We start from the raw sequence: 16,266 nt of genomic DNA on the forward strand, positions 1-16,266 counted from the left end.
AAAGGTACTGGAATAAAGTTACCATGGGTTTGTGTAATATAAACCCTGCAAAGACTGTTTACAATTCTGTGTGGGTGTAAGAAGAAAAAAGGATTCAAATATAAATATGAGTGGGAAAGAAAACTTGTTTTGAGTCCATTTTATGCATTTGTTAACATTTTGAAGACTATGCAGTACAATTTATCATCTTAAAGTTATGAGGTGAAAGAAATTACTTGTATTTAAAATCACTGCAATTCTCTATTTGAAGCTCCATTGATAACATTTTTTGGGGAAAACAAATTACTTGAATAACTTTAAATTCAGTACATTATTATGCATATCACATAATTTCATTTAAAAATCTTTTTCCATAGAGTGAGATCAAAAGACCAGATTTCGATTGCCAATGTGGTGTGAAGTATAAAGCCAGTGTTCCATGTCCTAATTTGTTTCATAATATAAACATTCTTCAAAAGTTTATATTTTTTAATGTAAAGAATTTTTCATATAAACTTCCCTTCATTTGGTTCAGGTTTTAGTTATTGTACATGTTCATAAATTTTCATTTTATCAACTGTTTTAACTGATGTTTAAACTTCATTTTTTAAAAAAGATTTGAGATAGTATAATTTAAATTTTCTCTAAAAATAAATATATTCCTTATTTGCTTGCCAAATGGTGAATTTGTATGACTAAATGAGCAGTTCCTACCTTATTCAAGAATACTCATTCATAATATATCGTCTCAAATGATAGGAAAATTTAAGTTTCATTCAACACAAAGACATGAATGATTTTTAATGCATTTTATTGTCTGCTAATGGTACTTTTTTAGTTACAGAATTTGCTAAGTAAAGTGATTATAAGCAAAAATCATTGTGTTCTTGTGTCATTCCTGAAAGCAACTGAAGTATTCATTCCCCTCTCATATTCTGATCTTTTAATCCTGAAAAAAATAGCAAAAGAACAGTTAAAATAATTTACAAATGTTCCTAGTGGGTACCATTTACTATAACATGTCTGGCTTCAGTTTTGTCAAAACAATGTACAACCATTTAAGCTGAACTCTATAATTTCCAAAGTTTCTTTGTTATTTCGTTGTCATTAGATATTAGGTGTCCATGAGGACTGCTTCCACCTTCAGGACACTTAAAGCCTATTATTTTATAATAAAATAACAATTGCTACCTTTTCGGGGAGTACTTCTTGCATGCCAGGCTCCAAGCTTATCATGCTATTTTGTTTTCCATAAAATTAACTCTAAGAAGCTATCAATGTTTATACTCAAATTTTACACAAAAAGAAACTGAGTTTTAAAGAGTTCAAACTGTCTTCCCAAAGTCACCTTTCCATAAATAGCTTTGTCAAGATGTGAGCACATTATAAACTTCATGGTGTTAATTATTAATAAAGAGATAAATAAATGCATTTTCTATGTACAGAGAAAACATGTGCCTTAGACTAAAATAGTCAATGATAGGCGCCAGATTACTTGGGATTCAATCAATTTTCAAAAAATTCTGCCCCATATTTTCCATAAACATGCTCACAATTATGAAGCCATTTATGACATATATTATGATTTTTTAAATTCAGAAACTACGATATTTATAATTGGATAGAGGCTTGAAAATAATCTGATTTTGTCATTTTCCCCCATTTAAAAGAAAATAAAACACCCATACATTTGAAGTGACTTTCACAATACTGCCTTCTCTTTGAGGGCAAAGCCACAACTGGAACCTATGTGTCCTAGCTTCTTATCCTGGTCATTTCCACCTCACTTCTCTCTTCTTCTCAGTGGCAAATCATCAATAACATGTATAAATTGGAATTACAGTTGGATACATATACATGATAGGATCACATAATCTCGTATACATAGAAGTAAGACTTTATGGAGGTAGATTAAGGTTGTTTTGTTGACTATTCCCATTCATTTGTAAGAGCTACCTGTAATGGAAGATTTCGTGCTAAATTGCAGTAACTTCTTGCTAAAAGCTTAATCATCTGTAGAATCCCAGTACAGAAAAGGAATCTAACAGTATGTTTAGTTTAGCCGCCTCCAAGTTAGATTGAAAACTACTGGAAATGGGGAATCTTCCTGTAGGTTTTTGAAGAGATTTCCTGTCTACCTTTTGTAACCTGTTCAGATATTTGCACTCTCAAAATTACCTGCTCCCTCTTTTCTTAAACCTTCAGTGCAACTCTAGCCTATTCTTGCTAGTCAAACCTTGAAATATAAGGAAAACTGATATTCCCTTATACTGTTGCCTTTAACATTCATGGGGTTTAGTAATATATATTTCTATTAATGGGTTTTGGTAATATATATTCTGGTAGAAATTCAGTAATAGTAAAATTGAAACCTACCATAAAAACTGTGGTCTTAATTACCAAGCCATTTAGATGAATTTGTTTTTAATATAAAGGTATAGCATATTGCTTGGACTAATAGAATTATAGACTTGTAACTACTACAACTCTAGACCCTTGGTTGTCAGAGACCTTAGAACTCTGGGACCTATTTTGCTGCACCATTTTAACAGGATTTGCATTGTAGTGGCTTCAAAATATACTCACCACTTCCTCCCGCTTGGTCTTGTCCGTTGATGGCCAAGCTTCCAGAGTCAGATCAGGAAGCATGGGAGGCAGGGGCTGCATGGGGAACATCGGAGGCAGAGGTGGCTGTGGCGGCAGGGGCTGCATGGGGTGCACAGGTGGCTGGGGCTGCATGGGCTGGTGAGGCTGTGGCTGAACAGGCTGGGGCTGGTAGGGCTGCTGGGCGGGCGGAGGGAGGTTTGGCTGGTGGTGTTGGGTTGGAGTCATGGAGTGTTGGCCAGGAACGGGCATCATTGGTTGCTGGGGGAGCACGGGCTGCTGAGCTGGCACCACTGGGATGTGGTGATGAGGCTGCAGGGTGTGAGTCGGGGGGTGCTGTTGGGACAGCACGGGGATGATTTGGTGGTGCAGCCATCCACCCATGGGCTCGTAACCATAGGAAGGGTACTGGTGAGAAACAGAGAGGCAGGTTTACCATTGGCTCAGGTGACTCCAACCAGAGAAGCAGCAGTGTTTTCTTTGCCATTATGGCTATAGGAGTATTTTATTCATTTTTCCTTTGCAAAAATTTGTAACTGTGTACACAGATATGATTTTTTACAAACTAAATTTCCCATTAATGTCTGTATGTGGAGTAGACATGATATTTCACTTAATATGGGAATTTTAATGCATGCCTAATATTTTCAGGGAATAAAGAACAAAATATCTACATACCGGTGGCCTTATGCTCTGGTACCACTTCAAAGGGGTAAGCACCTTAAGAGAAAAAGATATTAGAACCCATTTGATTTAATTTACTTTCATCCAATATAGAAACTCACTGATGCAGTATGAAATATAGACTCACTAATGCAGTCCTGTCAACATTGATAGCCTGAGAATGTGAGTTCTACAAAAGAAAGAAGAAGGTAAACATTTTTCGGGTGCTTCCTGTGTGTCAGGCATTGTGTTTACATCCATCACACACATTCTTCATCTTTTCTCATATGCTAGGAGGCAAGTATTATTACTCTCACTTTTTAGATAAGATCATGGGGAATTAAAGAGGTTCATTAACTTGACTGAGATGACAAAAGGAGTAAATCTGTTTAATTCCGTAATTCCTGCTTTTCATTGTAAGAGCAAAACAAACACAAAATTATGACATAATAATATGACATGATGTTAATTTCATTTTTTTCTTTGATGTCACAATGGGAAAAAGAGAGGTGCAAACACTGTCCCTCATCCTGGAAACACAGATTTACTCATCAGATGTGTCAATCTTTTAGGCTTAACAGAAAATCTTGCCTCAAATTCTTATTAACATTTGTCTTCAGCTTTTATAAGTAAATAAACTCACCGATTGTTACCTGAACCTGTGAGAAAAGTAAGAATTTTATTCCTTTCTGAACAGTATATATACTTGGTTAGACTTAGGTTTGAGGATTCTTCATACAGTAATATGACATTTAATTGATACAAAAAAATTAGTAAACTTGCTCATATTATACTTGACAAAGTACTTTTCATATTCATTAAGTATATTATTCTCCAAACAATATTTTGATATATGGTTATTATAATTATTTCCTTTCTCCACATGAGGAAACCAGGGTTCCAGAAAGAGGAAATGATTTGCCCAAAGTCACACAGTTAGTAAGAGGTTGAGGAGAACCTCAAACCCAATGTCCAAAACTCATGCATTCCATTGTTCTGCAGAGTCTCTCCTATACCACTTAGTCACTAATATTTCAGCAGAGCCAAATGAGAGACACACATAGAGTGTGACTATCTTAGAATCAGGAGTTTTTGAGCTGGAAAGAGTCTTAAATAACATCTTACCTAATCCTTACATTTTACTAGCTGGGATAGAACCAAGCTGGTCAGAGTTGACTTTTTGCCCTATCATGGAGCCTCCCTGAGTGGTGGTTCATGATGGGTAAGCTTACGGCCATATTTAGGAGGAGAGACTGAGTCAGAGTGGCCAGGCAGGAGGCTGCTGGGACGACACAGGCTTGAGGCCAACCATCAGAGCTTAAACTGGGAAGCTGGTGGTAGGAACTGTAAAATCAGGACCACTTGAGAAACATCTGGGATAAAGAATCAACACACTATTCTTTACAGAGCCCAGGGCATTGTTAACGCAAACAATGGTCAAAATTAGTAAAGAGAAAAATTACCTCATAGCTGAAGTTGATATAACCAGGGTGCCCAGGATGAGGTGGTAGCTTTTATAGGGAGGAGAGGAGGAGAATAGAAAGAGAGAGGAAAGGAGAGAGTGAAGGAAGAGAAGAGAGAGGAAGAGATTAAGTCAGTATGCAATTGTTCACATTAAAGGAGACTGAAGCTACTTTTAAAAATCTATATAGTACAGAATATACTTGAGGTCTGTTTTTAGTTTGAACAAATGTGCTGTGTAGAAGAGGAGACCTCTTATTTTAAAGAGGTCCAAAACAGCTATATGACTGTTCCTGGGGTTATAGTCTTATGGTTGGAGACCTGGAAGCAGAAACCAGCACACATTTATTCTCCAGTGATCTTTGGACAACATCCCACCCCCACGCCCAGTGTTTTCGATGAATCCTACCCTATCCTGCCCAACAGTTTACTTGCTGATAAAACTCATCCCATATTGGGGAGAGAAGTGTGCTTCTTTTACACAATAAAGAAATATCAACAAGGAGAGAATTGTCTCACAAATGTTCCCTTGTAGATCAGGAGTTGGTCAAGTACTTTACGTTCAAAGGGATTTCTCATAATTGACATGCAAAGTAAACAACACATCCATACAACAAAAGAAGCCACAAAAGAAACCACAAGGTGGGAATTATTGATAAATGCCAGAACAAGATGGGTGGAGCAAAGTGGAAACATTATAAATCGCATGGAAAATGAAAGAGTTCATTTATGATGTTTAAGCCAATCTTTTTTTATTATTCTGCCAATGGTTTTATGGCAGAAAAATTTTAAAGTTAAAAATAAAAGGCCACCTGAATGATGATCTGAATCAGGACTGTCTATCCTCTCAAAACTGGGGGCCAAGTGTCTGGTGCCTGTATTGTGGAACTCTGGTTGTTCCTGGGGTCCAGGGAGGAGAGACAGTCATGCAGAAAATCTCCCTCAGACATTGGCCTCATTTAGGATTGGCTCTATTATATTCTTTAAAAATGCTCACATTTCATAGGAAGGTTTATTCACTCTCATCTGGATGTGAATGGTTTTAGTCAGGTTGTATGCCCTCTTGATCAATACCAGCTTAGAGAGTGGGAAAAGGGCTGAATTTGTAAGGCAGGGACCCCTGAAGAAACTAGGAATCGCTACAATTCAGGATTTCAGGAAGTCAGAGCACAGAATCTTGGTTTTCTGGGTGAGAGAGGAAGAGAGGAGGCAGGCGTGCAAGCTTGCTGGCTTCTGGTTGTATCAACTGCTCTTTATTCCACCAAAAAGCAGATGCAGCCTGCTTGGCATGCATGTGATCTAAGTTCTCTGTCCTTATGCACCTGTGTCCAGACAGAGTGGGTCTAATGTCCTGATCTTTAATACATTTGAATATAAAATATATCACTATGTATTGGGTGTAGGCAGGATCCCAGGCAACCACAAAAAAAGCCATGTACTTATCAGATGTACCCAAAGAGGTGGGGCCTCTGAGAACAGGAAGATGGCTCAAAAAGTGGATTCCTAGCACAAAAGTCTTACCCCTTGAGGGGTAACAGCAGCAATATATGGAGGGCAGGAAGAGATTTGGAAACTTGAGAGGAATTGGGTTTTAGACAAAACTGGCATCTCTGTAATATTTGTCCAAAGCTGGTTAAGCACTTTCTGTGGCTTTCAAGGGTCTCTTCCAAAAGCTTCCTCCATCTAGATGGGTGGTGATATTTACAAGCTAACAGTTCCAACAGAATCTCCTGGGGTGCTTATAAAAATGCGGAGTCCTGGGCCCCAGCCCAGCTGTACCATATCAGAATTTTTGGTAGAGGCATTTGAGAATCTGTCTTTTTAAAACAAGCTCCTGAAGTGTTTCTTCAACCTGGAGACGTATGAAGACATCTGATCTCATACTGTTTTAAACCCTAATTTCACCAACTGTGGGCAGATTTTTATTTTCAAGCTTGTGAAATTGGACAGACTTATGCAAGGGGTGTTTTACTCACAGGCATGGCAAAAGCTGCTCCCAGGAGGCAGGCAAATAAAATCCAGGTCCCCATTTCTTGATGGTTCTGAAATGTAAATCAACATCCACTTTTCTTATCTCTTCTGAAACATGTATGTAATGAATGCTCCATAAAACACACGTAATCTACATTAGTCTATTGCTAGTAAGAAGGATGGAGCCATTCTTTGTGAATTTACTTCAGTCATATGTGATTTCCAGCTCTCAGCCTGTTTCATTGTTTGTAGAGTCACAATAGTGACAAAGATGCATTTAATTTAGGTTGAGGGCTGAACAAGTTACAGGGACATGAATGATCTATCCTCATATGACTTTGCATGCCATTTTCCTATGCCCATACAGCCCATAGTCATAGAAGCTAAATGATATTTATAATTAATGATTAACAGAATAAAGTTGGCTCTAAAGGTTGGGAAGATCATCAAAGTGCACAGTATTTTATAATTTTAGAACAAGGAGGCACAGAAATGTCTCCTGCACAGTCTACCTGGGTACTGCTACTGTTAAAAGCAAGGACTAATCATTTGAGAAAATATGTTAATTTTCCAAGATAGTAGATTTTAGTTCCAGAAGTTCCTGTCTATAGAACTTCAGGCAAGACCCTCCAGTAACATCTCTGAGCTCCAGATTGTGGAGCAAAAGATGTGGCTGAACTAACAGGAGAGGATAGTACTAATTTTATGTGATTTTTCAATGAATTTTGAATACTTTCTGCCTCAGAGGTTTCATTTACTTTCAATGGAATCTTCGTTTTGTTTGATGTTTCTCTGTAATTGTTCTATAAATAAGACCCTTGGGACATTAATCAAAACAGGTCATTCTAAAATGTGCACATTGATTTGTGGCACAAATTATTGACTAACTTGGAAAACTGTCAGAAGAAAGACCTTAAATTTTGTATAGGAAGTGAATATTACATGTAATTATGCTGCCTATGAAAAGTACACTGATTTTCTAACTCCTAAATTTGTTGTTGTTTTTTCTTTGTCTGGGTTAATGAGAAAAATCACTTCATTGATGGTTCTATTTTATGTAATTAAATAAAAAGCTTTTCAAAGTAGTAGATCACAGCCTGTGAAAGTATTATTTTTACTTTAAGTGATAATTAACTAAAATAAATATTTTACTGTGAAATGTGGCCCAAGAAAGAGCTTTGGAATTAAACAAGCACTTTGTTGCATTATAAAGTAAAAAAAAAAAAAAAAAAAAAAAAAAAAAAAAAAATTTCGGTAATCAAAGTCTAATTTAATTATGGGCCAACTAAAAAGTAACTATTGATGGCATATAGTATTAGAAATGTAGAATACATTTGTATCTTTTAAAAGAAATTCAGAGAAAGAAATAAGCACAATAAAAAGGATATCAAATTATAAATAAAATCCACATACCTTTGAATGTATTCAGTGCAAGTTTCTGTTTGAAACTCAGGGATGCTTGATCCTTTAGATTTCTTCCAACTATGAGCTCAATTTATATCATTCATGGCATCTATAACAACCAATCCGGTTTCTAAAGGAAAAATGTGTTGAGTATAACTAAAAATCCCTGTATCATGATTTTTTAGAAGCTATGATCAGACATAAGGCTGTATGTTGTGATTAGTGCATATGGAATCTTTCATTACGGGCAATAATAGGTTTAACAGGCAAAGAGTTTCATCAGGCTATTTTGAAGTCAGCAAATTAGTTGACTGCACATGTTGATATATTCAGATTTATTTTTAAGAAGCTCCTCTGCCGTCGTCTTTTCCTCGGTTCTAGCAAACAACATTGTTCTTTACAAAAATCAAGCTAGGTGATTGAGATTCTCTAGTGTAATCTGGATATCCTCCAGGATTTTTGCAGCCCTTTCGGATCAGGAGAAATTGATTCAAATTCCCATTTGGGTAAAAACCCAAAGCTCTCTCTAGTATCTCTCTGAGGAATTACAATTTTGGGATCACCACTGCTCTACTTTCTGCTTCCATTGAAGGTATTTTTCTCTGTTCCCTGTGGCTGCTCCTTTATCACCACTCTGGTGTCCACCAAAACAGGGGACAAAGCCCCTTCTCGTCCCCATCCTGAAACCGATCTACCATAAAAACAATCAGGAACTTAAGGTTCTTGCAGTAGCAAAACTTTTACTGATGATCTATACTACAAGGCAAGGAGTGCACACCAGACAGCACATTTAAAAATAAATTTTGTTTTTTACAAACAAACTCGTGTCACAGGGGATGTTGTCCTTTCCCTCCCATCTCACGGAGCAACTTGGCCTCTCAGTATGGCCTCCCTTCTTTGCTCACATCCTTCTGGCCCAATCCCACTTTCTCATACAGGCAAATCCAAATTCCTCTCTATTTTCCAGAGCCTCTTAACTGTCTGGCTGGCTACTTTGTTTCCATGTTCTCAGCAGCCTCTCCTTTCCCTAAGCAATAACCAAAGCTATTCACTTTCTAAAAGAAACTCTGATCATATACCTATTAAATTCATGTGTGGTTTACCCCTCTACCTTGGTATAACACATGGGTTTTTTTCTTTTATTCTGGAATTTGATTAGATTGATCTAATTGAGCAAATTTGTAATTAGTGACAGGAGCTAACTGACGAGTCGTCCATCAATATTAGATCAACAAAGGAGGTACTGAATATCTACCCAGATACAGTTGATGCTATACCTGGATCTCTTTGAATACTCAAGTAATATTTATAAAGTTTGTACATATACATATATGTTTATATGTATATATACAAATTACTTAGCCTGTCTGAGCCTCAATTTCCTGATATGTAGAATGGGAATAATAACAGAACCTAGCTCAGGGAATTAGTGTGAAAAGTAGATGACCGACATCTCTGGGGAAATGGAAGACTATTTATTACTCTCCCCAACCCTGTCAGCTGGCATACAGTAAATGTTAAAAGAATGCTAATAAACAAGATTCCAAGATGATCTTTGGGGATAAATCAGTAGGGATGAACATTGCAAAGAAAGGTAAGACCTTCCAATCAGGGAGAGAGAGATTGCAAAGAAGGAAGTGGAAGATTGTAACAGGTAAAATGTATACATGAAAAGAAACATAGAATATGATTCTAAAAGCCACATGTCCTCAGGATTTGCATTTATTTATGAATATATTTATTGGTGAATTTTTTATCAGAGACAAGAAGGATTCCCTTTGAAAGAAGTCAGAAAATGGACCTTAGGAGGATTGGCAGGGGTGTACAGCAAGGTGGTAAGGGAGAGGAAGGAAAATGTGGGTCACATTATGTTCACTTTCAATCTTTTTCCCCCATTTTATATAATTACATATACTGGAGTGCCTGAAAGGACTCAGGATATTTTTTTTCTACAAAGTTGTGGGTAATCTCTACTAATGAAGGCAATGATGAATTACTAGTGGCCTTGTAGTTTTAGAAAGATTGATCTTAACACTTTTTCTCACCTTTTAAGAATGAAAGGATGATATATTTGGCCATAATGATCAACAGGATGCTTCCTTAATGTGGCGTTAATTCCTCTGGACCACTGAATAGTGAGTTACCGCTAATTCCCCATGGACAGTTGAACAAGCTTTGATGGCCGATTCCATAGAAATAATTGATTTTCCCCTACTGCATATCCTGAGTCATAGCACAGTAAAATAATGGATCTGTGTTTGAAATCTCTTCTACTAATTTAGGCCCCACTTACACAGCTTAAAAATTGCTGAATGTTTTTGAGGAAAATGAAATTTCAATTGAAATATTTTTCCTATAAGTAATTATTTTATTTATGAATAAATTGACTGCATAAAATAGTTCTTCTGCTCATTTTTTGTAGTAGGTATTCTTTTTCTTGACTCACAGCCCAGTACATTTTGCTGTTCTCACAATGCTTATGCTAGCAACTTCCCCGCTTCTAATTTGCTGCTTCTAATTTATAGTATGCTAGAAAGTCATATGCCCAAGCTTGTTAAAGTATGGATGAACTGAAAGTGAAGGAACACTCTTAAGTGGGGCTGGCCTGGGAGGGCCTCACCTGTGAGAAAACCAAATGAATTTCGGTTTTGTGACACTTATTTTTGACTGCTGGGAGGGTGTTTGTTTTGTTTTGGAGTTCTTCTCCACTGGCTTACTGCCTGGGTTTCAACAGCACTTGGGGTATGAGGGTGGTCTTTGGATAAGTCAGGTATTATGAGTTTGAAAAGCCTTTCCTATCATCTATAAGAGTTCAACTCTTGAGTCTTCTTTTAAAGCATCCCCAGGGTTGTCCAATATTCTAGAATAATTTCAACAGTGAGTCTTCTTAAGTAGCTGGAGCCAAAGTTGGCTTTTAAATATTTTCTCTGTAGATGTTTACTTATAAGAAAACATCATTCTCTAGGATATTTGTTTTTTTTTTGCTGGGGTAGAGTTGGAGTTGTATGATCTTCAGATCTTAGGCAAAAAAACCACTGATGAATCCCAATATACATTGTAACTTTGACTCCATTGCAACCCTTAGAAATCACGTATTGTGTCTTATACTTTCTTGGGCGCTCCTTGGTACCTAGAAAAAGCTCTTATACAAAGTAGGTGCTAGATAAATGTGTTGATTAATTAATGAAAATGTAGAAAAGTGTTCCATGACATTGTAAATATAGAAAATGTGGATTCTGAAAGAAATCCTACAGTGATTTAGATGGATCTTTTTAATAGCTAAGATGGATAATTCAGCATCGCTGTCAACTGCTCCTGTGGATTTTTGTGCAAATGACCTCTGATAAGTACCTGAAAAGGGAGACGCTGTAAAAGTGCTAGGATCTATCATCCTAACATTCTCATTACATTTGGCTCTGACCCTCTTAGTTCAAATTATAATATACTCCAAGCAAATACACTATGATAGATAAATTTGTGGGGTTTTTTTCTTTTTTCTTTTCTTTTCTTTCTTTTTGTGTCTATCCAAATCCTTCACATCTCAGCTCACTGCAGTCTCTGCCTCCCGGGTTCAAGTGATTCTCCTGCCTCAGCCTCCTGAGTAGCTGGCATTACAGGCACATGCCACCATGCCCAGCTACTTTTTATATTTATATTTTTAGTAGAGACAGGGTTTCACCATGTTGGCCAGGATGGTCTCGATCTCCTGACCTCATGATCTGCCTGCCTCGGCCTCCCAAAGTGCTGGGATTACAGGCATGAGCCACTGCGCTTGGCCTATGAAGTAACATTTAAAACAAAATGTCTACCAATAGTGGGGCTGGTTCAAATTGATTATGGCACAAATAGCATTCAAGATGAGGATGACACTCTGTATTTGTCAACATAAAAAGATGTTGGTGACACATTGTTAAGTGGAAAAATAGGTTTTTTAAAGTCCCCTTCTCTAATTTTTTTCTCCCTCCCTCCCTGCTCTCCCTTTTCTCCATTTGGGGAGCTATTCATCAAAAGACTAACAGTAGTTATCTAGGGACTCCTTGAAAATCTCTGGGTAGCCAAGGTTTAAATTTATTTCTTTTAAATAATCTGTGAATGCAACAAATGCAGGGGAAATATAAGAAGTTTGGAGTATGATATTTCTCATTCGTATTCAGCAAGAGAGATGAGTAAGTGATAGTGCTACTTGCATAGGCTCTGGGTATATCCAATGTTCATTCTTAGGGGAAAAAAGGTTGAACGTAAAATCCAAGACAAAAAAAAAAACACATGATTTTTTAAAGTGAGAGAGCCCTTTTAAATCATGAGTAGGAAATATTTTAATAATATAAACATTCACAGTAAGAGTTCATACAACTTGTAATTTGAAAATTCCATAGGTATTTGCTAAATATCAGGTGGAACAATTTTCAACAAGGGAAATTATATGCAGTTGAAAAGTGTGTTGTTTGGATTATAATTAACTGGTAACTGTCAGGAGTGAAAATGGTACATCTGTGTTAAAAGAGGTAGGACAGTAATGTAAAAACAAGCATTTTTATTCCTGTTTATTGGGTAAAATACACCAAAGTAAATTCAACTTTCCTGCTGAGGTTCAGTGGAGACATACACAGATTAGTAGTTTTTAAAAATATTGTTCAATCATAAAATGGAATGAAGCACTGATCCATACAACAACATGGATGAACCTTGAAAACATTACATTCAGTGAAGGAAGCCAGTCATAAAATACCATATACTGTATGATTCTATAGGAAATGCCAAGAATAGGCAAAATCCATAGAAACAGAAAGTAGATTCATGGTTGCCAGGGGTTGAGGGAAGCGGGAAATGGGGAGTTACTGCTAATGAGCACCAGGTTTCTTTTTGTGATGATAGAAATGTTCTGGAGTTAGATAGTGGTGGTGATTGCACAATCTTGTCAATGTACTAAAAGTCACTCAATTGTACACTTTAAAGTGGTGACTCTTATGGTATGTGAACTATATCTTAATTTTTTAAAAGATACATATTAACAAATATATATGGTATGGTATCAGCCCTCAAAACATTTACAGCCTTTATACATTATGTAAAATATAGATACATAAAAGGCTAAACATAGTGTAATGGTACAGAACAATAGTGTAAGGGTTGCCCCATGATGATAAAGTTGATGATGACAACTATGATGAAGATGAAACTAACCTTTATTGCCAGCCATGGTTCTAAGCATTTTACATGTTTAAATGTTTATTGGTCACCTCCCGCATGCCGGGTATATTCTAGGTTTATGTTTTACATCAGTGATTAAAACACACAAAGACTCCTACTCACAGTCTCACAGAAAGCAACTATGAACAACGGATATAATAAGTACAGCAGAAGAAGAGAAAGCCTATGGAAAAGGAGTAAGTAGAGCAGCTAAGAAGGATTAGAAGTACTGAGTTGCACATTTCAATAGGGTGGTCAGTTTTAAACAATTTCTTGAAGAAGATGAGGTGTTCACCTGAGCATCTCTGGGATCAGCACAAAGGCACCAGCATGGAAATGGCCCAGTGTGTTAGCTAGCTGGCAGGAACCCAGTACTGCTGGTGTGGTGCAAGGTGGAGGGCATAAGAGGAGCTGAAGGCCAAAAGGTGACATCTTCTTATGCTTCCATGATCTTAGCAATTAAATGTAGAATTCCTTGCCTAAAATAATTCTATTGTTCATTGTGTGCCAGGGGCTTCAGGGTTTGGAGATGTGAAGGATTTGGATAGACACAGAGGCCATTTCCTCATAGGGTTGAGTCATTGGAAGTAAGAGAAATGGGAATGGGCAGAGCATGCTTGGTGTGCAGAAAAAGACCAGCTAGGAGGCAGCAGAGGTTTTAGGTAGAAAAATGGCAATGGCAGATGGCTGTTGGGAACAGAGAGACCCTGAATGTTGGACAGGGAAATCCACTTGTGTCCCCTCTGCAGTGGCAAAGCACTGAGCATTTGTATCCACTGTCCTTGCTTGCTAGGGTTTCTACAAGAAAGTTCATCTGGAAGCTCAGACTTGTGTCAAGAATGAGAAAGTAGAAACACAAAGCAATCAGATGACTTGGCTGTCTTCACATCACATTGAAAGCCAGAGCAGATGCAAGACCCCTGGGCTTTGGCCCTGGCTCAGACACTATTCACCCACTTGCTCACAGATGAATGAGGCATATCTCAGGGCCCCAGATAAAACGATAACATTATGAGAACAACTGGAAATAGATAAGTTCGTAAAAATAAAGACCATAATGTTTTTTCTGTGAAATATAAGGTTGCATTCAAAAACTGTTACCAGAGAATATTCTCCAGAGAAACCTACAGCTATTCAAAACTGCTCTACAATATAAGCTTTTGTTTAGTAAGAAATAAAAGCTAGTTAATGAAAGGTCTATAAAAAATGATTTAATAACTTTATTAATACATAATTCACATACTATAAAGTTCACGTGTTGAAAGGGTACACTTGAGTGGGTTTTAGTATATATATATTTTTATTATACTTTAAGTTCTAGGGTACATGTGCACAACGTGCAGGTTTGTTACATGTGTATACTTGAGCCATGTTGGTGTGCTGCACCCATCAACTCGTCAGCACCCATCAACTCGTCCAAGTTTGCCACCATCACCATAGTCTAGTTCTAGAGCATTTTCATCACTTGAAAAGAAATCCCATACCCAGTAACAGTCAATTCCCATTCCCCTCCCCTTAGCCCTAGACAACTACCAATCTATTTCCTGTCTCTATGGATTTGCTTGTTTGGGACATTTCATAGAAATAGAGTCATACAACATATGGTTGGAAAATGGGTCTCTGAGAACCTCTACATAAAGGTTTCTCAGTGTTAGCACTCTTGGCATTTGGGGCCAGATAATTCTTTGCTGCGGGATGTTTAGCAGCATCCCTGGCCTCCACCTTCTAGGTGTTAGCAGCAGCCACCCTCTCTCTTAAGTTGTGACTAACCAAAAGTGTCTCCAGACATCACATATGTTTGGTGGGGAATGAGGGGGCAAATTCGCCCCCAGTTGAAACCCACAGATTGGCAGTTACCTAAGAACTGAGCCGGGTGTAGGATTGTATAAAGTGAGGTGGGTGCCTGGACCCAGGGTGCTGTTGTGGAAAGACAACTATTTCAGGGTCTGTGAAGGTTCAAACTTTGTACCCTGAGTTCCAAAACTCTGTGATTCGTTTTAGAAAATAGGAAAGAGATGACTAGGGGCAAGAGGCACAACTGTTACTTAGATGAAGTTATTGTTCAAACAATAGCTGGTGGGGAAAAACACTTATTTTTTCGGTCACTAAAAAAGATAGAGGGTGATGATGGGTGCACCAAAATCTCACAAATCACCACTAAAGAACTTACTCATGTAACCAAATATCACCTGTTCCCCAAAAACCTATGGAAATAAAAAGAAATTTTAAAAGATAGAAATTATTTTTTAAAATTAAATAGTATATGCCAGTGGTCTTTATCTTCCTTATAAAGGACTGGAATAATGGTGTCAATAATTCAAAAAGTGTCTAAATTTGGATTTGGGCTGTTTTATGTTACAACAGTAAGAATTAATGGTTCTCAAAGAGTCTTACTTAAGTCAGCTTTAACATTACTCTGCAGACTATAAACACCCCTTGAACAGCAAAAGGAAGCATGAAATTTGATTTATACCGTAGGTAACAAAAACAAGTGGACAATCACAGTATGATAATTCCCTACTAATCTAACTTAGTCTCAGGAATGGAGGAAAAAGAGGCAGCACATGGACTTTAGAAATATGTAAATTTCAGAAAGTATAAGTGTGACCTCTTTTCTTTTCAGAATTGTGTAAGTAAAGGAAGCTCTCATCCTCCCTGGTAAATCCATTTGTAAATAAATGGGCTAAAGAAATCATGACTATGATCCTTTCTAGTTCTTAGGATCTGTCCTGCTCAGAGTGGGAATCACAAAGTGATTGCGGTAGTAACTGGTATCTTTGTTTTTCTCAGTTTAAAGGAAGCGTTCTCTCAAACTACCTTAGACTGTGCAGCCTTGACCCTCTAGGACTTGATGCCCTGTGTATGGCATTGCTATCAGATGCAAATTAGTAAAGCCAGATTGTGTTTACAAGTAGGTTGCCATTATATAGTGGCTTCTCTGTAAGTACAAAATGTATATTTCCTTTTTATTTATCGTGGACTGTACCAATTACA

At 37.3% G+C, this 16,266-nt stretch overlaps 2 protein-coding genes across 6 annotated transcripts in view; one reads left to right on the top strand and one right to left on the bottom strand.

The window, feature by feature from the left end:
- The window catches only part of LOC105478119 (Rho GTPase activating protein 6), a 542,515-nt gene that overhangs the window by 369,046 nt on the left and 157,203 nt on the right, over positions 1-16,266 (top strand). The window lies entirely within an intron of this gene.
- On the bottom strand, positions 774-8,178 carry LOC105478116 (amelogenin X-linked). The gene is made up of 6 exons (XM_024791609.2): positions 8,092-8,178; positions 6,684-6,749; positions 4,710-4,757; positions 3,262-3,303; positions 2,566-2,991; positions 774-928 (listed from the first exon to the last, which is right to left on the bottom strand). The coding sequence occupies exons 2-6, from the start codon at positions 6,735-6,737 to the stop codon at positions 923-925; spliced, it is 576 nt and encodes a 191-aa protein (XP_024647377.1). The 5' UTR covers positions 6,738-6,749; positions 8,092-8,178; the 3' UTR covers positions 774-922.

The sequence above is a fragment of the Macaca nemestrina genome, chromosome X, assembly GCF_043159975.1.
Source record: "Macaca nemestrina isolate mMacNem1 chromosome X, mMacNem.hap1, whole genome shotgun sequence".
In the NCBI taxonomy this organism is placed as follows: Eukaryota; Metazoa; Chordata; class Mammalia; order Primates; family Cercopithecidae; genus Macaca; species Macaca nemestrina.